The following is a 24,368-nucleotide window of genomic DNA, read 5'->3' on the forward strand; positions in this document are numbered from 1 at the left end:
TACATGCTATTTCCTACCTTCACTTTCCCCTGCTGTTTTTCCTTTCCTTCCATTCCCTTCTCTTTTCCCACCATCCCCTTCCTTTGCCTTCTTCTTTTCCCCTCTCTTTCTCATACCTTCTCCCCCCTTAACCCATCCATTCCCCCTACCTCCCTTCTTCCCTCCCTTCCTTTCCTCCTTCATCTTTCTTTCTTTCTTTTTTTTTAAGATTTTATTTATTTATGAGAGAGAGAATGAGATAGAGCATGGAGGGGGGAGGGTCAGAGGGAGAAGCAGACTCCCCGCTGAGCAGGGAGCCTGATGCGGGACTCGATCCCGGGACTCCAGGATCATGACCTGAGCCAAAGGCAGTCGCTTAACCACCTGAGCCACCCAGGCGCCCTCCTCCTCCATCTTTCTTTCTTATTAAAATTTCTTATACTTCCTCTACTATCTCCCCATGTTCTTCTCAGTATCCAGATAGACCAGTTTCAAATGGCCACTGGCTTGGAAGTATTACACGTCCATAATCAAACTGGTTTAATGGCACCTCTGCCTCCAAATGACAGGTAGTGGTTGAGCAAGGCCAGCATTTGTCACACTGGCAAAGCTGCTGGTTTCATGTCTATTAAACACATGCCGGGTTCAGATGCTAGAAACTTTACTGGAACTTCAGTGTCACAGGGGGATGCTGTGAGTCCCTGTAGAAAGTGGAAAATAGTTAAAAATAAAGCCATCCAGTGTTAATAGAAGACTTACAAAGGTATTGCTTCTATAAGAAAAGGCTTCTATCTTATTCCCCAGAGTCCAAATGTGTAATTGCTGCAAGGTAAGTTTATCTTACTATTCTGATTAGACCTAGAAATAGGTAATTATGAGATTAATTAGGACCCAAATAATTTCAGACTTTTAAATTAAGCTCAGTAATATGGAGTACTGTATAGTATATTTCTGAATTAATCACTGTCTCCTTGCAATGATTAAGGTCATGGATCTACAAAGTATTATTGTACTATTATCACTCCTGATCAATTATTACTTGTAATGTTATATTTGTTTCTATTCACATTTTATTGAATGTGAATGTAGAAAGAAGAATTATACTTTTCAGATAGCAGGCATTTGGAATTTCCTATTATTGTATTTTTAAGGAGAAGAATTTATATTACTTATCTATGTATATAATTATTCTGAGACCAGTAAATTACTTGATTGACAAATATATTATTATGTTACTTTTCTAGGTGAAGATCCTGAAACAAGGAGAATGAGAACAGTTAAAAACATAGCAGATTTGAGGCAAAATTTAGAGGAGACTATGTCCAGTCTTCGTGGGACCCAGATAAGCCACAGGTTTTTTTTTTTTTTCTCAATTCTATATATCTTTGGGCCAATAAAGAAAAAAATGACAACCAAGCACTTAACCTCTTATAAGGATAAAGAAAAATTTAATTTTCCCTTACTATTTTCTCACTTAAATTTTACATGACATTCAGCTGGCGACTTCTTAGCACATACCCAGGGACTTTTTTCTCCCATCCATCTCTTTTTTCATAGAGTGTCCCTTTCAAACTGAATTAGTTCCTGAAACTACCAGCATCACTACCAGGTAGATTTGCATGCCCATGACAAACAACAGTGGGCAGAAGTTGCAGTTGAAATGCATCTGGGACAGGAGTGGGGGTTGGGGTGTATAGAGAGACTCTGAAACATAATTGTACCCAACCCTCCAGAGTAGTTCTGGGGAGCCTTTGGAGTTAGGTGAAGGGTTTGTTGAAACTGTGAAACACAATTTTGCTTTATCTAAAATGAGACAATGGCCTTTCTTTCGAAAGCAAAACAGCAAAACGACAAACTTCAGATGAATGCCCCATCCCACATTTTGACATCTGCAGAGGTATCTTGCATCTCATCATGAAAGCATAATTTGACTTTCATGAAAATGACGTACTTCTAAGAAATGACTCAGCCTAGCCTTTCCGGTCTTCATGTATTCTTGCTCTATGATCCCAACTCAATCCGAGTATAGGTCTTTCTTCATTTGTTTGCCAGCACCCTGGAGACAACCTTTGACAGCACTGTGACAACAGAAGTTAATGGAAGGACCATACCCAACTTGACAAGCCGACCCACTCCCATGACCTGGAGGTTGGGTCAGGCGTGTCCTCGACTTCAGGCTGGAGATGCTCCCTCTCTGGGGGCTGGCTACCCCCGCAGTGGTACCAGCCGATTCATCCACACAGACCCCTCGAGGTTCATGTACACAACGCCTCTCCGTCGAGCAGCTGTCTCTCGACTGGGAAACATTTCTCAAATTGACATGAGTGAGAAAGCAAGCAGTGACCTGGACATGTCTTCTGAAGTTGACGTTGGTGGATATATGAGTGACGGTGATATCCTTGGGAAAAGTCTCAGGGCTGATGACATCAACAGTGGGTAAGTGGCCTTGGTCTCCACCAGCATTATGCAAACAGGGAAAGTGCTCTACTAAGATGCATTAGCTGGAGAAAGAATAATTAGGTTAGCTCACAGAGTCATTAGAAAATGTGATAAATCGAAGGTTGTTTGGGGGTATATCAGACCTTCTCTTCTGCTCATTCATGAAAAGTAAAATATCTAAAACTTCTATAAAATCTTTTCATTGTAAGCCCTTAAGTCTTTCTATTGTTAGTTTAGAGAACCAAATGTGCCCTGTGCTTTTTGGAGTGATTTTCACATGCTTCTTAAGTCACAGATTTTGTAGAGAAAGACGTGGGAAGGGGATGGGAGGAGTTTTGTTGAGCTGCTGGATTTTTTTTTTTTTTTAATTTGGCTTGTCAAAGCTGCCTGTAACTTCTTTGAAGGCAAATATTTTCTAGCATTCTTCAGTTATGCCCCTCCCATCTAACTTGAGGGAAAAGCATTTTAGAATTGAGAGTTTCGATCTCTTTTGATGGTATCAGATTAAAAAAAAAAAATCTTAGCCTTGTTTTTCTTCTGTTTTCTATTATAATCCCCAAAAGTGTTGTGATTATAAAACTCTTAAAGATTTTGGCAATGTGGAATTCTTAGCTCAATCTGAGAATGAGTCCCAATGGAGGCAATAGGATACTCTGTTAAAGCTACTTCTATAAATAATTGTAATTCCTTACAGATACAAAAACTGATCCTAACTGGCCACAATTATATAATGCTTAGGAAAGGTGAGACTTGCATTAGGACTCACTTTCATCTGACTTCAAAACCTTGGCTCTGTAATGTAAGGAAAAGCTTCCCAAATCAATTTTATAATTTTCATGTTTTCCCAAAACCCTAAATTTAGTGTTTTGACCTACTTTTTGTCCTTATACATCTGAGAGGACCAGTATCAGAAAGCATTCTTCTATATGAGTAACCTTCCTGACTTCATTCATGAAGAAAAGAAAAGAAGAAAAGAAAAGAAGAAAAGCTTATTTGAAAGGTGACAGACCTAAAAAAATATAGAAGAGCTTTAGATCAGATGTATAGCTCTGCTGTGATATCCTCAGATCAAGTGCTTTTTTCGTTGCCCCTTCCCAGATGGCTAAATTCCAACAATTTAGATTTAGGAAGACAGATTGCAGTTTAGTTAGGGTAGGAAGTGGTTGAGATACCACTGGGGTCAGAGTCCAATTTAAATTCCTTTCTACGATTTGCTATCTGTGGACTCCTTGGGGGCTTTATTTATCCAAACTCTTTTTTTGTTTTCTGTAATAAGGATAAAATTGCAGAATCTCCACAAAATTATTAGGAATTAAGGAAATAACCCACAAAATTGTACTTACTCAAAGCCTGTCACAGTATGAGCATTGAGTAAAGTTATCATCAGCATCATAATTCCATTTATTATCATTAATAATCACACTAATTTGTGGATGTTATTGTTATCATTTTTGTACATATTAAATACCACCTGGGGGGGATACCCAGTTTGGGGAACATGATGGCAGCACAGGAACATCGAAGGCATGAACTTTTCCCCCCGTCTCTCCCTTTTCTCACCCACTGTTTCCATTCTCACTCCTATCCCCTCCTCTTTTCTTTCTTCATCTCTTTAAATGAGAGCATATGTGTTTTTATATTCACTACTGGATGAAGATTTATTTTTTTAATTTAAATTCAATTAATTAACATATAGTGTATTATTAATTTCAGAGGTAGATGTCAGTGATTCATCAGTCTTATGTAACACCCAGTGCTCATTACATCATGTGACCCCCTTAATGTCCATCACCCAGTTACCCCATGCCCCCACCCCCCTCCCCTCCAGCAATCCTCAGTTTGTTTCCTATGGTTAAGTGTCTCTTATGGTTTTTCTCCCTCTCTGATTTCATCTTGATTTATTTTTCCCTCCCTTCCCCTATGATCCTCTGCTTTTGTTTCTTGAATTCCACACATGAGTGAGATCATATGATAATTGTCTTTCTCTGATTGAGTTATTTTGCTTTACATAATACCCTCTAGTTCCATCCATATCATTGTAAATGTCAAGATTCCATTTGTTTTGATGACTGAGTAATATTCTGTTTTATATATATATATATATATATATATATATATATATACACACACCACATCTTCTTTATCCATTCATCTGTCGATGGACATCTAGGCTCTTTCCATAGTTTGGCTATTGTGGACATTGCTGCTATAAACATTGGGGTGCAGGTGCCTCTTTAGATCACTACATTTGTATCTTTGGGGTAAATACCCAGTAGTGCAATTGCTGGGTTGTAGAGTAGCTCTGTTTTTAACTTTTGAGGAACCTCCATACTGTTTTCCAGAGTGGCTACAGCATTCCCACCAACAGTGTAGGAGGGTTCTACTTTCTCCACATCCCCGCCAACATCTGTTGTTTCCTGACTTGTTGATTTTAGCCATTCTGACTGGTGTGGGGTGGTATCTCATTGTGGTTTTGATTTGTATTTCCCTGATGCCGAGTGGTGTTGAGCATTTGTTCATGAGTCAGGTGGTGAAGTGGGGTGGAATCCTAGGTGGGACAGTGTGGTCTCAGGACCCTCGGGGTCACAGGAAGACCGGGGGTGCCTGAGTGCATCAGAGTTCCCAGGCATCAGAGCAGGGGAGCTGGCTGCAATCAGCGAGCCCAGGAGTGGGCTCTCAGCTTGGGGTTGCCATAGACCATGAACTGCAGCATGGTTTGACGACTGCTCTCCAAGCAGGGGCCCAGCGAGTGGGAGAACCGCAGAGAGAGCCCCCTCCTTCCCCCTGGATAAAGATTGAATTATATACATAAATATACTATATTTATATACACACACATATATATGCATATATTAATGTATACACACACACATATATATATACATATACACATAACACACACACACCCACACAGGCAGTCAATCTCATTATTTGCGGTAGTCACTACATACACTGAATTAGTGAATATCAAACCATTGCTCCTAGGGGAAATACAGATGTACTTCTTGTGAGCTTTGGGTCACAACATTTTTATCAGCTCATCAGAATATAATCTTGTTTTATGTGTATTTCAATTTAAAGCCACCTTATTTGTGAATTAATACATATTGTAGATTCATTAACATTGAGCTCATGCCTTTGCAGCACTGTAATTCATGCCTGAATGAAGCTTATCTAACACATAGTTTTCCATAAGACACCACAGCCTTCCTACACTTAGAACACAAGAACACCTCGGCACTACACCTGAGGGGCATTTTAAACAGCAGAATCTCCAACAGGGAGCACAAAAATGTGGCAAATGTGGCTCGCAAGAGCCTGTAAAAAGGACACATTGGCGGTAGAAAAGCTGAATCAAGTGGGCAGAATGTCACCTTATTTGACCTCAGCTGGGAATGTCCTCATGGGCAACTCGAACTTTTCACTGCTCTGTGCCTGTCCGTGAATGACCGTGAAAGTGTTGCAGTTATTGATTTGCAAATTTTAGCAAGTAAGCAAATGTGTAAATATGGAGTTTGTGAATAATGAGGATTGACTATTTCTTTATACACACACAAAATACTTATCTGGGGAGAGAGCATATCCTGGGAGCAGTTTAAATCAGAAATCAATGGAGGGTAGGTACTATGGTGAGCGCTGTGAATCTCAGACCTGTACCCCTGAAACAAATAATACATTATATGTTAGTAAAAAAAATTAAGAAAAAAAAATGCACATGCTCTGCCACTTCCAATAGACCTGGCCGGGTTGAACATATTTTTCCAGATAAATCAATCCCCGGCAGCCATCCCCCAAGATGAAAGGGGGGCACCAGACTAAACAATGTTTGTGGAAAGACAAGAAGTGGGAAAAAAAAAGAAATCAATGGACATTGACAATGCAATGTGTGAGTAATTTCAAAACTTTCATACAGATAAAAACTTAGCCAAAAGTTCAGAAGAAGGAGAAAGTGCTAAATCCAGGCATGAGATAGAAAGATAGAAAGATTACACTCTTTGATTTAAATAACTATAGAGGAGGGAAATACATTAAGAGAAAATTTGTTACAAAAGTAGATATATTGTAGAAAGAATGTTGTTCATTGAGCTTGACTAAAATGTAATTTTCAAAATCAGAGGGACAATTGGATTAGATGACATTCACTGACCTTTCCCTTAACGAAGATTCATGGAATCTGAATATTTAATTTTGAGAGATAGGGTCTATAGTGACAGGCCTCAATAACATTATGCTAAGAAATTTAAACTGTGTACTCTAAGCAATGGAAAGCACTGTTTCTTAAGGAAGATTATTTAATAGCCACAGAATAGGGCATGATGATGATTTTTGAAAGTCCCCTTTAGGGGAAATCTGCAAAATGGATTGAGAGGAGAAGCTCTGGTGGTAGATTTCAGACACTACAGCAAAACTTGAGGTCCAAGGTCTATAGGCCAGAAATATGGGAGTAGCCTTGATGGGGATGAAAAGAGCGAAAAAATTGATATGGGAGATACCACAGAGGAGAAATTTACAGAAATAATGATAGAGTACTCACAAGGGCTTGAGAGAGGCAGTGAATTCAGATAAGATGCCCATTTTGTAAGCACCGGAGATAGGAAATTATACCTTTAGAGAAAATAGGCAGAAAAAAGAGACTTTTTTTTTTTTTTGAGAAAGCAGAGGGGAGATGCTGAGTGTAGAGTTAGAAACGTAGAGTTGGAGACATTGCCCTATAAGTTGAAAAAGCAGTAGTTTTTCAGGGTAGAGATATGATGGAGAGTGTGGTCTCATATAGAAGATAGTGGAAATTGTGGGAGACGTGGGGACTTCTGGGAAAAGAATAGAGAGAAGGATCCTGAGCTGAAGTATGTATGTGCGTATGTATCTAAAATATATTTCTGCGTTCATCCTGTATGCCAAACAGCATTATGGGACTGTGTGTACCGTAGTGAGCAATATAGGCAAAGCGCCATGTGACTCCCATGCTAGTGTTTTTTATATTTTTGTAGGCGTTCGTTTGTTCAATGAATGAATGACTAATATATACACATGTTTGTAAGTAAGCATGTGTGTATACATTCTTCGATTAGTAGTTTTTTCTTAAGGCAATTTTTTAAAACAACTGAGTTCTATATATAATAATATATATTACAGGCATACCTATACTCAGAAGCATTTTGTATTTTCCAGGACTCTAGCTGTATTAGTTAACAGTAACTTCTGTAAACAAGAAATCTCAAAATCTTGTAACTTAACACACAGTTCATTTCTCCTTCATATAAATCCCTCGCTGGTGTTTCTGACCTTCAGTTGGGAATGTACACCATATAGTCTCTCAGAGAACAAGATTGAAGTGAATAATCCTGCTACTATCCTACCAGCTTTCCAGGGTCACCCTGGGCATTGGTATTCAACGAGCAGGTAGCAAAAGAGAGGAAGCATCTTGGTGTGAGAATATTTTATATGTACCAGGCCTCCAAGTGGTGCAGATGACTTCTACACACATCCCCTATCCAAAACAGCTGGATGGCCACATCTAACTAGAGGAGAGGGCCGGAAATATGGTTCAGCTGTATGCCCAGAAGGAAGAGGAGGTTGTTTGATGAGAGCTGGGTAGTTTCTGCTGAATTTACTCGTGAGAAAAAATAAAAAAGTTATGTCCATTGTCCTTCCTACTTGTTTCATGCTTCAGTGGAAACCCAATTCAGACTTCTGTTCATTTTTGTTCCCTATCAGTCTTTCAAATAAAGTCTTGGATAGTTTCACAAATGAGCCCATGTAAATATGTATCAGTGGTCCACGTGTTTTATGTTGTCACCCATATTCAGTATATTTAAAGAAAAAAAATAAAGAAAAACTACAAAAAACCCCATAAACCCTATATGAAAACTTCCCCTGATGATGTTGACCTGTTGGGCATTAGACATTTTCTCTTTCCTGTGGCAGAGTACAGATCACTGAAATTTAAAGAATGGCTCAGAGTTCTGTCCCCTGGGTGGGAGGTGAGTAGGCATGATTGGCAGGCAGTATGGCTGGTCTCAGCTCAGCTGTGATTAGGGGGTGTTGTGTGGAGGATACCCCATGGTGTACTGCACTTCATTGCTCAACAGTTTACACAGAAAAATTATTGACATCTATAGGATGTAGCCTGATGCCTCAGCCTAGAATTAAAAGGTGGGAATATGAGAGGGCTAGAGACATCCCAGGGGAATTTTAATTTGATGATGCTTTAAGTGAAAAAAAAAAGGGCATTGAAACATCTGTGCTACAATTCATGAAAAAATTGAGTTACAAAGTTAATTTTCTGTTCCCAATTTTTAAAAGTATGTTTCAGTGATTAAAGGGACAAAGAGCTCAAAAGACATAGTAATGAATGAAGGTGTTTAATTTAAGATTTTTTTTTTTTTCTCATGTAACCATAAGGAATGTCATGAAATGAATGGGAATGCTGTTTCATTTTGTCATGTACCTTAGAACTCAGAAAACTAGTTAATCGGCATTCTGAGAATTCAAAATTTCCTGAAGCATGTGAAGACTTATCTCTTTCTTCTCTTTTTGAAATTACTTTTAACGCTTGGGGATGTGAATCTGCCAGTAATTAGGAATTAGTCAGAGGAAGGCCTCTTACTTATAATGAGTCTCTGAAAAAGTCTCCATTTATGAAACAAAAAAGGAACTTGCTGGAAAATTGGGGAGAAAGTTAGATATTTTAATTGGGTGGAAATTGAAGTTATCTGCAGGTGTCACAGTATAAATAGTTGGGTCACAACATAACCTGAAATTCTACTTTAAGTCATATGGCCCAAACACAAAGTAATTGAATTCTGGGAAATGAAATTTTTAAAAGGGAAGGTGAATACTTTTATCCTTCTTCTCCCTTGATTCTCCCTCAATTCACCCTTAGTAAACTTGAGGGTGTGAAGCATGTCTACCATTGGGAAGGGCAGGCTTAAAGTGTTGGGGTGAAAGAGTTTACATGACAAATCACAGATTCCTAATCGGAAGGCTTCTACTTATTTCATATTCAATATAGGAGAGTTATGTTTAGTGAATGTGGAGATCCTAGTGGAAAGATAGCTGGTAATACTAGCCAACACTGACATAGCACTTACTACATGCTAGACAGCATTCTATGCATTTGACATTTGTTGACCCATTTATGTCTCACCGTAACTGTAAGAGGTAAATAGATCATTACTATCTCCATTTTACAGATGAAGCAATGGAGGCATGGATAGTTCAAGTGACTTTAGCTGGAACTCAGAAAATTAGTTAATCAGCTTCTGGGAATTCAAAATTTCTTAAAACATGCAATGCTAGACTTGAACCCAGCAAGTGTGAGATTCTGTACTCTTAACCATTATGGCAAATTACCCTGTGAGATTGTCTACATGTCTACCTGTACACATTTCTTTCCTAGGAGTTGATTTTTTACAATAGACCAGAGCTTCACAGCAATCTTTCATTAGAAGTATAGTTGTTTTTAAGCTAGCATGTGTGATCTAGGGGACAGTAATATTATCTGTGCTCATCAAAAAGAAAATGCTGAGCTGTTGTGCCTTTGAGGTTTAGAAAAAAAGCCTATGTGTTCATGTCATTAAAAAATAGCTAATTGTAACATATAGTGGCTGATATGAAATTTGAATGTAAAAACACAGAATTCTAGTAAGTTATAGTGCAAGCCTAGGTTTTGAATCTTCCCAAATCCCCACAAAAATAGACAAAGCTACTAACCAGCAAAACTAAAAAATCACGATCACTCTTCACTCATAAAAGTTGATGACAAAGTATCATCTCAGCCCCCAACTATAAACAGCTGAGGACAAACATTCAGAAGCCAAAGGATGGTATCAGTGTATCAGCGTCTGTTTGGGAAGAAACAGAGGTAGGCACTGGGGCATCTGGTAACACTGAGAACAGAAGAACCCAAAATAGCCGAGAAACTGACTAGAAAACACACAGGGCATTTGAAGTCAGCAGCTGAAGCTGGAGGGGTTTTGACCACTTGACCAGCCAGGGAGAGTAAGGGCAGAAGGTCATGTCTGGAGGGAATAGAACAGTCTAGTTCCTATGAATTCATTCAGCTGCCCAAGCACAGCGCCCTTCCAGGACAGGACCCCACACTAAGAGACATATTCTGTGAGTAGAAGCAAATTGAACAAGACGTGGCAATAAAGGCGAATGAAGGTCTGGAAGAAAGTGAGAGATGGAAACAGAATCCAAAAATCTCAAAAAGCTAATTACTGCATTTCAAAACACTATACAAAAACAACAGAGGCAGTTACTGTGTGAAGTTGGAAAGGTATCTAGTTTCTTTTTATTCAGAAAAATGAATTTCACATAAAAATAAGCAGGAGAAAAGTATCAGGATAAAACCCCAGAGAGGCCACAAACATATGCCACACATATAACTAACAAAATATTAGTATCAATGAGGAAAGAAAAAAGGAAAACAAAACATAGCATTGAATCCAATAGAAAAATGAGCAAAAGGAAGTGAAATAAGTCAGCCAGAGAAAGACAAATACCATATGATTTCACTCATATGTGGAATTTAAGAAACAAAACAAATGAACAAAGGAAAAAGGAGAGAGAGAGAAACCAAGAAACAGACTCTTAACTCTAGAGAATTGATGGTGGCCGGAGGGGAGGTGGGCGGGGGAATGGGTGAAATAGATAAAGGGGAAAAGAGTACATTTATCATGATGAGCCCTGAGTAATGTATAGAATTGTTGAATCACTATATTGTACACCTGAAACTAAGAGGACACACTACATGTTAACTAGATTGGAATTAAAATTTTAAAAACAGTATAATTTAAAAAATGAGCAAAAGACAAACATTTTTTATAGGGATGTCATATTTACTGGGTTATGTATATTTATATCACTTAGAAAACATTACAACTGGTTACACATGACATAGTAACTACATTACATGAAATATGCTTGAACATTTTAAAATGGGCTTTCTAATCAAAATCAGCATTTTTTTAAAATTTAAATTCAATTAACCAACACACACAAAACATAAATGGCTTATAACTAAGTGAAAACATGATCAACCTGCTTGGTAATATGGAACTTGTAAATCAAACCAAAGTGAGAATTCTCACCTATAGGCAAGCAGGTGTTTATTCTGAAACTCTTTTGAAAACTATTTAGCATTGACTAGTAAAGTTAAGTATGGGTATGTGTCTCTTATGACCCAGTGATTTCCTTTCTAGATATAGATCTTAGGTAAGTTCTTGCCTGTGAGCACAAGGAAATGCGGGTACACAAGTGTTCATGGCAGGAAAGAAGAAAAACAACTCAAATGTCCATAGTAGTCAAATGGATTAATCAACCAGTGCATTTGTAAAACAGAGTAATAAAACTATAAAATGAATAACATAGTGATACACAAGAGGATAGATAATTGCAAAAACGTAATTTTGAGTGAAGGAAAGAAGTCACAAAAGATTACACATAGTGTGACTCAGTTTATATAAAGTTCAAATCCAGGAGATGCTAAACAATATATTTTTAGGAATACATGCCTATGTGGCAAAACCATAAAGGAAAGTAAAGAAATGCTTACAAAATCCAGGACAGTAGATACCCCTAGAAGGGAGATTTGGGGATGTGAGTGGGAGGAGCCTATATGGACATTGAAGAAACTGGAAATGTTTTATTTCTGAAGCCAGGAAGTAGGTGCATGAAAGTTGGTATTATTTTTATTATTATTTGATATGTACTTTTATACCTTATAAACCTGCAAAAATATGTATTTCCCTATAAAGTTTTTTTTCAAAGCATGGAATTGCTATGAAAAATATAAAGTTGTATATATTTCTGTTCATTGAGAAAGTAGGATTGAACAATATAAAAAATAAGATTTTTACAAATTCTCTCTATTTCAATGAATTCCAGACATAATTAGAGCATAATGATGCAGATTCACAGATTTGAACAGACTCTATCTTTTTTTTTCAGGTTTTTTTTTTATTATGTTATGTTGCTCACCTGAACAGACTCTATCTTACAATAGCTGGGGGTGGTGAGTGACAAGAAGGAGTGATACATCCAGATTATTGATTGGGTGGATGGTGTCCTTACCTTTGGCCATCGTATCATGCACAGAAGGAATATGAGCTTTAGTGGTGAAGTTAATATATGGTCAGTTTTTGTTATATTTGAGGTGCTTATGAGAAAGCCACCTATCTATGCCTTGGAAACAGTTTAATACCTTATTTTAGAGCAAGGTGGAATGATACGGCATAGAAATATTAATTTGGATAATAGACACCTAAAGTAAATGCCATGAGTATGCAAATTTGCCTACACAGAAAGAAGCAGGGTGTCAGGGGAAGTGAGGAAGAATGAGGAAATGCTTTGTGAGACTGTTTTTTTAATGTGAATTCTATTACAGCTCATAGAATTTGAACATGGCTAAAATTATTCTAAGACTTTCATAGTTTGAGGTAATTTATTTTTTTGTCAGTAACCCTCACAAGTTTCTTTCCACCTTTTTGTACCAATCTTCCCTGTGTCTATTAACTCTTCTTAAACTCATCTTGGCTGCTGGTTTTGAAGTTTAGATATAACATGATTAGGAAATCATTTTTTAAATTTTACATTATTCTTTCAAAATGATCCCCTAACATTGATAGCTCCCAGACCGTAGTATAATTTTTCTAGAGGAGCTATAAAGTTCATATTCTTATAAATTTTTAAATCCTTCAGAAAGAATGAAAAGAAGGAAGGATTACCAAGAAAAAAATTCAAATCAGGGATTTGTCTTACTTGTGTGATGCCTGGAATTTTTTTTAAAATTTTTTTATTATTATGTTAATCCCCATACATTACATCATTACTTTTAGATGTAGTGTTCCATGATTCATTGTTTGTGCATAACACCCAGTGCTCCATGCAGAACGTGCCCTCCTCAATACCCATCACCAGGCTAGCCCATCCTCCCACCCCCTCCCCTCTAGAACCCTCAGTTTGTTTTTCAGAGTCCATCGTCTCTCATGGTTCGTCGACCCCTCTGATTTCCCCCCCTTCATTCTTCCCCTCCTGCTACCTTCTTTTTTTTTTTCTTAACATATATTGCATTATTTGTTTCAGAGGTACAGATTTGAGATTCAACAATCCTGCACAATTCACAGCGCTCACCAGAGCACATACCCTCCCCAGTGTCCATCACCCAGTCACCCCATCCCTCCCACCCCACCCCCCACTCCAGCAACCCTCAGTTTGTTTCCTGAGATTAAGAACTCCTCATATCAGTGAGGTCATATGATACATGTCTTTCTCTGTTTGACTTATTTCGCTCAGCATAATACCCTCCAGTTCTATCCACGTCATTGCAAATGGCAAGATCTCATTCCTTTTGATGGCTGCATAATATTCCATGGTATATATATACACCACATCTTCTTTATCCATTCATCTGTCGATGGACATCTTGGCTCTTTCCACAGTTTGGCTATTGTGGACAGTGCTGCTATAAACATCGGGGTACACGTACCCTTTCGGATCCCTACTTTTGTATCTTTGGGGTAAATACCCAGTAGTGCAATTGCTGGATCATATGGTGGCTCTATTTTCAACTTTTTGAGGAACCTCCATCCTGTTTTCCAGAGTGGCTGCACCAGCTTGCATTCCCACCAACAGTGTAGGAGGGTTCCCCTTTCTCCGCATCCCCACCAACATCTGTCGTTTCCTGACTTGTCGATTTTAGGCATTCTGACTGGTGTGAGGTGGTATCTCATTGAGGTTTTGATTTGGATTTCCCTGATGCCGAGCGATGTTGAGCACTTTTTCATGTGTCTGTTGGCCATTTGGATGTCTTCTTTGGAAAAATGTCTGTTCATGTCTTCTGCCCATTTCTTGATTGGATCATTTGTTCTTTGGGTGTTGAGTTTGATGAGTTCTTTATAGATTTTGGATACTAGCCCTTTATCTGATATGTCATTTGCAAATATCTTCTCCCATTCTGTCGGTTGTCTTTTGGTTTTGTTGACTGTTTCCTTTGCTGTGCAAAAGCTTTTTATCTTGATGAAGTCCCAGTAGTTCATTTTTGCCCTTGCTTCCCTTGCCTTTGGCGAAGTTTCTAGGAAGAAGTTGCTGCAGCTGAGGTCGAAAAGGTTGCTGCCTGTGTTCTCCTTTAGGATTTTGATGGACTCCTGTCTCACATTTAGGTCTTTCAACCATTTGGAGTCTATTTTTGTGTGTAGTGTAAGGAAATGGTCCAGTTTCATTCTTCTGCATGTGGCTGTCCAGTTTTCCCAACACCATTTGTTGAAGAGACTGTCTTTTTTCCATTGGACATTCTTTCCTGCTTTGTCAAAGATTAGTTGACCATAGAGTTGAGGGTCCATTTCTGGGCTCTCTATTCTGTTCCATTGATCTATGTGTCTGTTTTTGTGCCAGTACCATACTGTCTTGATGATGACAGCTTTGTAATAGAGCTGGAAGTCTGGAATAGTGATGCCACCAGCTTTGCTTTTCTTTTTCAACATTCCTCTGGCTATTCAGGGTCTTTTCTGGTTCCATAGAAATTTTAGGATTATTTGTTCCATTTCTTTGAAAAAAATGGATGGTATTTTGATAGGGATTGCTTTGAATGTGTAGATTGCTCTAGGTAGCATTGACATCTTCACAATATTTGTTCTTCCAGTCCTTGAGCATGGAACATTTTTCCATTTCTTTGTGTCTTCCTCAATTTCTTTCATGAGTATTTTATAGTTTTCTGAGTACAGATCCTTTGCCTCTTTGGATAGATTTATTCCTAGGTATCTTTTGGTTTTGGGTGCAGTTGTAAATGGGATCGACTCCTTAATTTCTCTTTCTTCTGTCTTGTTGTTGGTGTATAGGAATGCCACTGACTTCTGTGCATTGATTTTATATCCTGCCACTTTACTGAATTCCTGTATGAGTTCTAGCAGTTTTGTTTGGGATGGAGTCTTTGGGGTTTTCCACATAAAGTATCATATCATCTGCAAAGAGTGAGAGTTTGACTTCTTCTTAGCCGATTTGGATGCCTTTTATTTCTTTTTGTTGTCTGATTGCTGTGGCTAGGACTTCCAATACTATGTTGAATAGCAGTGGTGATAGTGGACATCCCTGCCATGTTCCTGACCTTAGGGGGAAAGCTCTTAGTTTTTCCCCATTGAGAATGATATTCACTGTGGGTTTTTCATAGATGGCTTTTATGATATTGAGGTATGTGCCCTCTATCCTTACACTCTGAAGAGTTTTGATCAAGAAAGGATGCTGTACTTTGTCAAATGCTTTTTTTGCATCTATTGAGAGGATCATATGATTCTTGTTCTTTCTTTTGTTAATGTATTGTATCACGTTGATTGATTTGCGGATGTTGAACCATCCTTGCAGCCCAGGGATAAATCCCACTTGGTCATGGTGAATAATCCTTTTAATGTACTGTTGGATCCTATTGGCTAGTATTTTGGTGAGAATTTTTGCATCCATGTTCATCAGGGATATTGGTCTGTAATTCTCCTTTTTGATGGGGTCTTTGTCTGGTTTTGGGATCAAGGTAATGCTGGCGTCATAAAATGAGTTTGGAAGTTTTCCTTCCATTTCTATTTTTTGGAACAGTTTCAGAAGAATAGGTATTAATTCTATAAATGTTTGGTAGAATGCCCCTGGGAAGCCATCTGGCCCCAGGCTCTTGTTTGTTGGGAGATTTTTGATTACTGCTTCAATTTCCTTAGTGGTTATAGGTCTGTTCAGGTTTTCTATTTCTTCCTGGTTCAGTTTTGGTAGTTGATACATCTCTAGGAATTCATCCATTTCTTCCAGGTTATCTAATTTGCTGGCATAGAGTTGCTCATAATATGTTCTTATAATTGTTTGTATTTCTTTGGTGTTGGTTGTGATCTCTCCTCTTTCATTCATGATTTTGTTGATTTGGGTCATTTCTCTTTTCTTTTTGATAAGTCTGGCCAGGGGTTTATCAATCTTGTTAATTCTTTCAAAGGACCAGCTCCTAGTTTTGTTGATCTGTTCTACTGTTCTTTTAGTTTCTATTTCATTGATTTCTGCTCTGCTCTTTATTATTTCTCTTCTCCTGCTGGGTTTAGGCTTTATTTGCTGTTCTTTCTCCAGCTCCTTTAGGTGTAGGGTTAGGTTGTGTACTTGAGACCTTTCTTGTTTCTTGAGAAGGCTTGTATTGCTATATACTTTCCTCTTAGGACTGCCTTTGCTGCATCCCAAAGATTTTGAACAGATGTGTTTTCATTTTCATTGGTTTCCATGAATTTTTTTAATTCTTCTTTAATTTCCTGGTTGACCCATTCATTCTTCAGTAGGATGCTCTTTAGCCTCCGTGTATTTGAGTTCTTTCCGACTTTCCTCTTGTGATTGAGTTCTAGTTTCAAAGCTCTGTGGTCTGAAAATAGGCAGGGAATGATCCCAATCTTTTGGTACCGGTTGAGACCTGATTTATGACCTAGGATGTGATCTATTCTGGAGAATGTTCCATGGGCACTAGAGAAGAATGTGTATTCCGTTGCTTTGGGATGGAATGTTCTGAATATGTCTGTGAAGTCCATTTGGTCCAGTGTGTCATTTAAAGTCTTTATTTCCTTGTTGATCTTTTGCTTAGACAATCTGTCCATTTCAGTGAGGGGGGTGTTAAAGTCCCCCACTATTATTGTATTGTTGTCGATGTGTTTCTTTGCTTTTGTTATTAATCGCCTTATATAATTGGCTGCTCCTATGTTAGGCACATAGATATTTACAATTGTTAGATCTTCTTGTTGGATAGACCCTTTAAGTAGGATATAGTGTCCTTCCTCATCTCTTATTACAGTCTTTGGTTTAAAATCTAATTTGTCTGATATAAGGATTGCCACCCCAGCTTTCTTTTTGTGTCCATTAGCATGGTAAATGGTTTTCCACCCCCTCTCTTTCAATCTGGGGGTGTCTTTGGTTCTAAAATGAGTCTCTTGCAGACAGCATATCGATGGGTCTTGTTTTTTTATCCAATCTGACAGCCTGTGTCTTTTGATTGGGGCATTTAGCCCATTTACATTCAGGGTAACTATTGAAAGATATGAATTTAGTGCCATTGTATTGCCTGTAAGGTGACTGTTACTGTATATTATCTGTGTTCCTTTCTGGTCTATGTTGCTTTTAGGCTCTCTCTTTGCTTAGAGGACCCCTTTCAATATTTGTTGTAGGGCTGGTTTCGTGTTTGCAAATTCCTTTAGTTTTTGTTTGTCCTGGAAGCTTTTTATCTCTCCTTCAATTTTCAATGACAGCCTAGCTGGATATAGTATTCTTGGCTGCATATTTTTCTCATTGAGTGCTCTGAATATATCCTGCCAGTCCTTTCTGGTCTGCCAGGTCTCTGTGGATAGGTCTGTTGCCAATCTAATGTTTCTACCATTGTAGGTTACATATCTCTTCTCCCGAGCTGCTTTCAGGATTTTCTCTTTGTCTCTGAGACTTGTAAGTTTTACTATTAGATGTTGGGGTGTTGACCTATTTTTATTGATTTTGAGAGGGGTTCTCTGTGCTTCCTGGATTTTGATGCCTGTTTCCTTCCCCAAATTAGGGAAGTTCTCTGCTATAATTTGCTCCATTATACCTTCTGCCCCCCTCTCTCTTTCTTCTTCTTCTGGGATCCCAATTATTCTAACGTTGTTTCATCTTATGGTGTCGCTTATCTCTCGAATTCTGCCCTCGTGATCCAGTAGTTGTTTATCTCTCTTTTTCTCAGCTTCTTTAATTTCCATCATTTGGTCTTCTATATCACTGATTCTCTCTTCTGCTTCATTTATCCTAGCAGTTAGCGCCCCCATATTTGATTGCACCTCATTAATAGCCTTTTGATTTCTACTTGGTTAGATTTTAGTTCTTTTACTTCTTCAGAAAGGGTTTCTCTAATAACTTCCATGCTTTTTTCAAGCCCAGCTAGTATCTTTAAAGTGATGATTCTGAACTCTAGATCTGACCTCGTACTAATGTCCGTATTGAGTAGGTCCCTGGCAGTCGGTACTACCTCTTGTTCTTTTTGTTGAGGTGATTTTTTCCTTCTTGTCATTTTGTGCAGAGGAGAATAGATTAATGAGAGAACAAAATGCTAGCAGGGTAACAACGTCCCCAGAAAATATACTCTAAACAAATCAGAAAAGACCTGAAGCAGTGGGAAAAGAAAGGGAAAGAGAGAAAAAAGAAAAAGAAAAAAAAAAGATAAAGATAAAAACAAACAAAAACAGAACAAAACAAAACAAAAAAAACCAGAATGTGATCAAATATGATCAGGCTGGTATATAGATCAGTGCCACACACTAGATTTTGGGTGTATTTTGGTCTGTTAGAAGAAAGTGCCTCCCAAAATTTTAAAGAAAGAAAAACTTATATATGTACAAAAATAAGGGTTGATATGATGAAGGGATGGAATATGACTGTAAAGATGGAAATTATAAAAAAATTTTATGAAAGGAATTGATAAGAAGTTGTTTGAAAAAAGAAAGAAGAGAATTTAAAAAAAAGAAGAAGAAAAAAGGGAGAGAATGTGATCAGGCAGGGGAGTAGAAAAAAACCATACACTAGAGATTTAGGGTATATTTTGATCTGTTAGAAGAAACTATCTCAAAATTTTAAAGAGAGAACAACTTATATATATATATATGCCAAAAATACGGGTAACTACTATGAAGGGATAGAATATGACTCTAAAAATGAAAAATAAAAATGTTTTTTTAAAAAGGGATTGATAAGATGTTGGTTGAAAAAGGGAAAAAGAAAAATTCAAAAAAAAAAAGAAAAGACAGTTAAAAAAAAATTTAAAAAAATTAACTTTGAAAGACTAAAGAATCATGGTAAAAAAGCCATGAATTCTATGTGCAGTATTCCCCTAGCGCTGGAGTTCTGCCTTTCTCATTGATCTGTAAACTTGGTCTTGGCTGGCAGTTCTCGCTGATCTTCTGGGGGAGGGGCCTGTTGCCGTGGTTTCCAAATGTCTTTGCCGGAGGCAGAATTGCCCTGCCCTTGCCCCGTCTGGGCTAAGTAATCTGTTCGGGCTTGCTCTCCGGAGCTTTTGTTCCCTGCAAGCTTTCCGTACAGCTTTGGAGGCAGAGAGTGAAAATGGCAGCCTCCCAATCTCCGCCCCAGAGGAGCCGAGAGCTTGGGGCCCCACTCCTCAGTGCGCCCCCAGAGAAAAGCAGTCAGTCACTCCTGTCTCCCTGGTCTCCGGCTGCACTCCGTGCTCACCCAGCCCGTGACCACGTGTTTCTATCTCTGGCACCCGACCCCGGGTGGAGTCTCCAAACCCAGCAGATCCCTGTGGTGCGCTCCCGCGCCGCTCCTCCCCGGGGAGGAAGGGGAGTCTCCCCAGATCTGCCGCTTTTTGGGTCCCTGCTGGAGGAGCAGGGGCCCAACTGTGCCGCGGATCATGGTTTATGGCAACCCCGAGCTGAGAGCCCTCTCCTCGACTCCGTCTCTGCAGCCGGCTTCCCCTCTCCGGTACCTGGGAGCTCGGCTGCACTCAGGCACCCCTGGTCTTTCTGTGACCCCAAGGGTCCTGAGTCCACACTGTCCCACGAGGGTTCCACCCCCCACTTAGCCACCGGCATGACGTCCCTCAGCGGAGCAGACTTCTGAAAGTTCTGATTTTGTGCTCCGGGGCTCTATCACTTGCCAGAAGCGGCTGACGGAGGCCCCTCCCCCGCCATCTATCCTCCCGAATATCGCCTTGGATTCACTTCTCCGCAGGTCCTACCTTCCAGAAAGTGGTCGCTTTTCTGTTCAGAGAGTTGTTGCTATTCTTTTCTTCGATCTCCTGTTGAGTTTGTAGGTATTCAGAATGGTTTGATCCCTATCCAGCTGAATTCCTGAGAGGAGACGAAATCCAGGTCTCCTACTCCTCCGCCATCTTGCTCCGCCCCCAAAAGCCAATTTTTTTTTTTTTTAATTTAAATTCAATTAGCCAACATAAAGTAGTACGTCATTAGTTTCAGATGGAGAGTTCAGTTATTCATCAGTTGCATATAACACCCAGTGCTCGTCACATCATGTGCCCTCCTTAATGTCCATCACCCGGTTACGCCATCCCCCCATCCACCTCCCCTCCAGCAACCCCCAGTTTGTTTCTTAGAGTTAAGAGTCTCTCATAATTTGTCTCCCTCTCTGATTTCCTCCCATTAAATTTTCTCTCCCTTGCCCTATGATCCTCTGCTCTGTTTCTTATATTCCACATATATTGTGGATAATTGTCTTTCTCTGATTGACTTATTTCACTCAGCCTAATACCCTCCAGTTGCATCCATGTTGATGTAATAAGATTTCATCCTTTTTGATACCCGAGTAATATTCCATTGTACATATATCTCATCTTCTTTATCCATTCATCTGTCGATGGATATCTGGGCTCTTTCCATAGTTTGGCTATTGTGGACATTGCTACTATCAACATTGGGGTGCAGGTGCCCATTCAGATCACTGCATTTGTATATTTGAGGTAAATCTCTCATAGTGCAATTGCTGGGTTGTAGGGTAGCTCTATTTTTAACTTCTTGAGGAACCTCAATACTGTATGTTGTTTTTTAAGTAACCGAATCATGGTTCTGTTATGAAAATACCCTACCAACATTCAAATGAGAGTGTGTCTGTGTAAACGGAGGAACTATAACTGAGTATTTTTTTGGTTCAATTAATACCTGTTGTAAGCCTATTTGATATTAACTAGAAAATTGAAGGGCCCAAGAAAAATGAATATCCTTTAAAATGCTTCCTGAAAAAATAGTTTTTTTTCTTAATTTATGGAACTTTTAAACGTATTTTTTTTTTTTTTTGGAAATTAGTTTTCAAAACAGTTGACCTTTGTCTATAGAACTTACTCTTCTGTAAGTATTGAATAATTGAAAGGTTATGTTTCTAATAGAAGTGATCTGTCATCTTATTTCTTGTTTTCATGAAGCACCATCATGGGTAAAATTACTGAAATCAGCTATGATGTTTTTGTTTTTGTTTTTGTTTTTACAATATGGAAGCCTTTTGAATCCAGCTGAACAAACATAATATATTTGTTGATCCCCAATTATATACAAAACACTTTGCTAAACAATTTTGAAGATACACAGATGAAGAAGACAGACCAATGAGACATACATCAAACATAACATGTATACATTGTTACAACTTCCTCCAAGGTTAAGTTTAGGATTAAGCATGTTGGCAGTTTAAAAAAGGGGAGGGGGGATTTGCCAATATACACTTTTACTTTACCAGGAATTTCCACACACTCCGCCCTACAAGTCAATAAAAACATTTAGATACCGGTTGAAAACTGTGTGGGAAATATGATAAGAAATTGGAAGTAAGAATAAGCCCTGAAACACACCACCAACATGGGGCAGCTGACAAATTAAAACACAGGAAGAACAAATATCCCTTCACTCTTTGTTTAATTTAATTGATGCTCCTAATCATGAATTAGTTATAAAAAAAAGTTAAATTATATCTAGTATTTCTTATTTAAAAGAGTGTATCAGTGTTCAATATATTTTGGAGCCAAAGTCCTCCTTTATTTTTTCTGTTTTGGTGGGCTTAAATTCTTTAGTGATCAGGAAAACTCACTATGTAGAGTCCCTTATAAGGATAATGCAGTAGAACTAGTTTTGTATATAAAATTCATCTGTTTCCTTTTCAAAATATGTGGAAGAGGCTTTGTGAATAACAAGTAGCTACCTGTTATAAGGTTTTCATATAAAGAGCTTTGTGTATTTTTCCTTTATCATAAAATCTACCTGCAGATTTTATTCTTCCCATTTTCAGAGGAAGAAATTGAGGCAGAGTTTAAGAAACTTGTTCAGTGGGGCGCCTGGGTGGCTCAGTCGGTTAAGCGTCTGCCTTCGGCTCAGGTCATGATCTCAGGGTCCTGGGATCGAGCCCCGCATCAGGATCCCTGCTCCGCGGGAAGCCTGCTTCTCCCTCTCCCACTCCCCCTACTTGTGTTCCCTCTCTCGCGTGTCTCTCTCTGTCAAATAAATAAATAAAATCTTTAAAAAAAAAAAGAAAGAAACTTGTTCAAGTTCCTTCAATTAGTAAGGACAGAATTTATTGATCTTGTAAGTAATTAGCCAGTTTCATAATCCTAGCTTTAACTATTTGGTTAGTCTTCAATATGGCCATGATTAAATATTTTTAATTACAAAAAGTGAAATCAACTCAAATTTGCTTAAGCAAATTAGGGACATGATTATAAAGAAGCAAGAATATCTCTTAGAACCCAAGGACAAGTTGTGAAGTTGAAACCACGGGGCCAAGTGTCTCTGCTTCCTTTTGTGCACCTGGGTCATTGTTTTTACTTTGCTGACCAGCTTTCTCTGTGTCTCCTTACATCTGCTGGAGAAAAATACATCTCCTGGGCGTTCATTATCATCAACTCTATTCACACAGAAAGACTGAGGAGAGCTGCCTTTTAATCCTAGTTCTCAAGAAAGAAAAACCTGATTAGCCCAGCATAGGGTAGGAGATTAAACAATGTGTCCTAGTCCTCCACAGCCGAGGAAGCAAGATTACCAATAGTAGTATAACTATTGGGGTCTACCATCCCTTTGCAATGGTGGTAGTCCTGTGATGGCAAGGAAGTTCTCAAAGACACGAAGTGGGTCAGACAGGATGGCCCTTCACTTCACATACTAATGCATGGTGGTTAAGATCATTGTGGAGCCCACTTTCTAGATTTATTTCTTAGTTCTGCCATGACTGGTTGAGTAGCATTGTGTTACTTAACCTTTTTGTGCTTACTTATTTCCTTTCTCTAATGTGGTGATACTAACAGTATTACATGTAAGCTATTTAGAACAGTTCCTGGCAACATTGTAAACATTTAATGCATCTTGGCTATTATTTTATCCTTGTGGCCAATACATATTACTTACCAAATAACTTAATCTAATTTTAAGTTTAGTAATATTCCATTACTCCTCTGACTTTCAGTTCTTCAAAAATGGTATTTATAAAATGAAATGATCTTGCTCTTATTTTTCAAATGTTAAATTATCTCAAAGACTGTTCAAAATTTTGGTAACAAAAGGGGAAAAAAATGAAGGTTTTATATAGGCTAGTTATTTGTAGTAAGGAAGATTGATTTCCTAATAAACTTGAAAAATACCCTAATTCTTCCTGGTGAGTAAAATGTTTATATAGAAAAAACTGTAATAAAGCACATTTGCATAATTATTGAAAGTTGTGAACACTGTTTATTAAGTTAAATTATACAGTTGAGATCATTTAATTTTCTGTTGATTAATTACACATTTATTTTCAGGTACATGACAGATGGAGGGCTCAACCTGTATACTAGAAGCCTGAACCGAATACCGGACACAGCCACTTCCAGAGAGGTCATCCAGAGAGGAGTTCATGATGTGACAGTGGATGCAGACAGGTAATGCTATCAGCATGTACAATGGTGAGAACCACATAAAGCAATTTCATAAATGAGATCCTAGGAGTTTGACAGTATAAGTCAAAGGACTTTTTATTTCAATATAATAATTATTTTGAAATATTTTAAAAAACTAAACTGGTTTTTCTTACAAGACTTGTTTAGCTCTATTTACTGCATTGGTGAGAATATTTAACAACTTTCAGTTATGTGGCAGCAAATTTTAACATCTGTAAAAGCAAAATGATACACATAGACTTATATTCTTTCCTTGAAAAGAACTCTGGCTGATAAGTTTGTTTTGGTTTGGATATTATCAGATTTACCTGGAGGCTAATGATATAATGATTAAAACATAATTCAAATTATCAGGTATAATAAACTTGATGCTTTTCTTGAGGGGTTTGTTGAAAGCATACAATTCTTGCTTTAGGCTAATTTCTGTTTTGTAATTGTTTCAGATTGTTTAAAGGTGTGTGTGTGTGTATGTGCATGTGTGCGTGCTTGCTTCATATGCTAGTTATGATTTTGCTGGAAGTTGTTATGTCAATTTGATCAGAAT

The 24,368-nt window shown here is 38.2% G+C and overlaps 1 protein-coding gene across 10 annotated transcripts in view; it reads left to right on the plus strand.

The window, feature by feature from the left end:
* NAV3 (neuron navigator 3) overlaps positions 1–24,368 on the plus strand; it is a 799,918-nt gene that overhangs the window by 640,042 nt on the left and 135,508 nt on the right. For all 10 annotated transcript variants that reach the window (XM_078076338.1, XM_078076339.1, XM_078076337.1 and 7 more), the window contains 3 exons: positions 1,224–1,332; positions 2,032–2,415; positions 23,687–23,806. In XM_078076338.1, coding sequence (XP_077932464.1) covers positions 1,224–1,332; positions 2,032–2,415; positions 23,687–23,806 — 613 coding nt within the window. The remainder of the gene's footprint in view (positions 1–1,223; positions 1,333–2,031; positions 2,416–23,686; positions 23,807–24,368) is intronic.

Source organism: Halichoerus grypus, chromosome 6 (genome assembly GCF_964656455.1).
Source record: "Halichoerus grypus chromosome 6, mHalGry1.hap1.1, whole genome shotgun sequence".
NCBI classification, from domain to species: Eukaryota; Metazoa; Chordata; class Mammalia; order Carnivora; family Phocidae; genus Halichoerus; species Halichoerus grypus.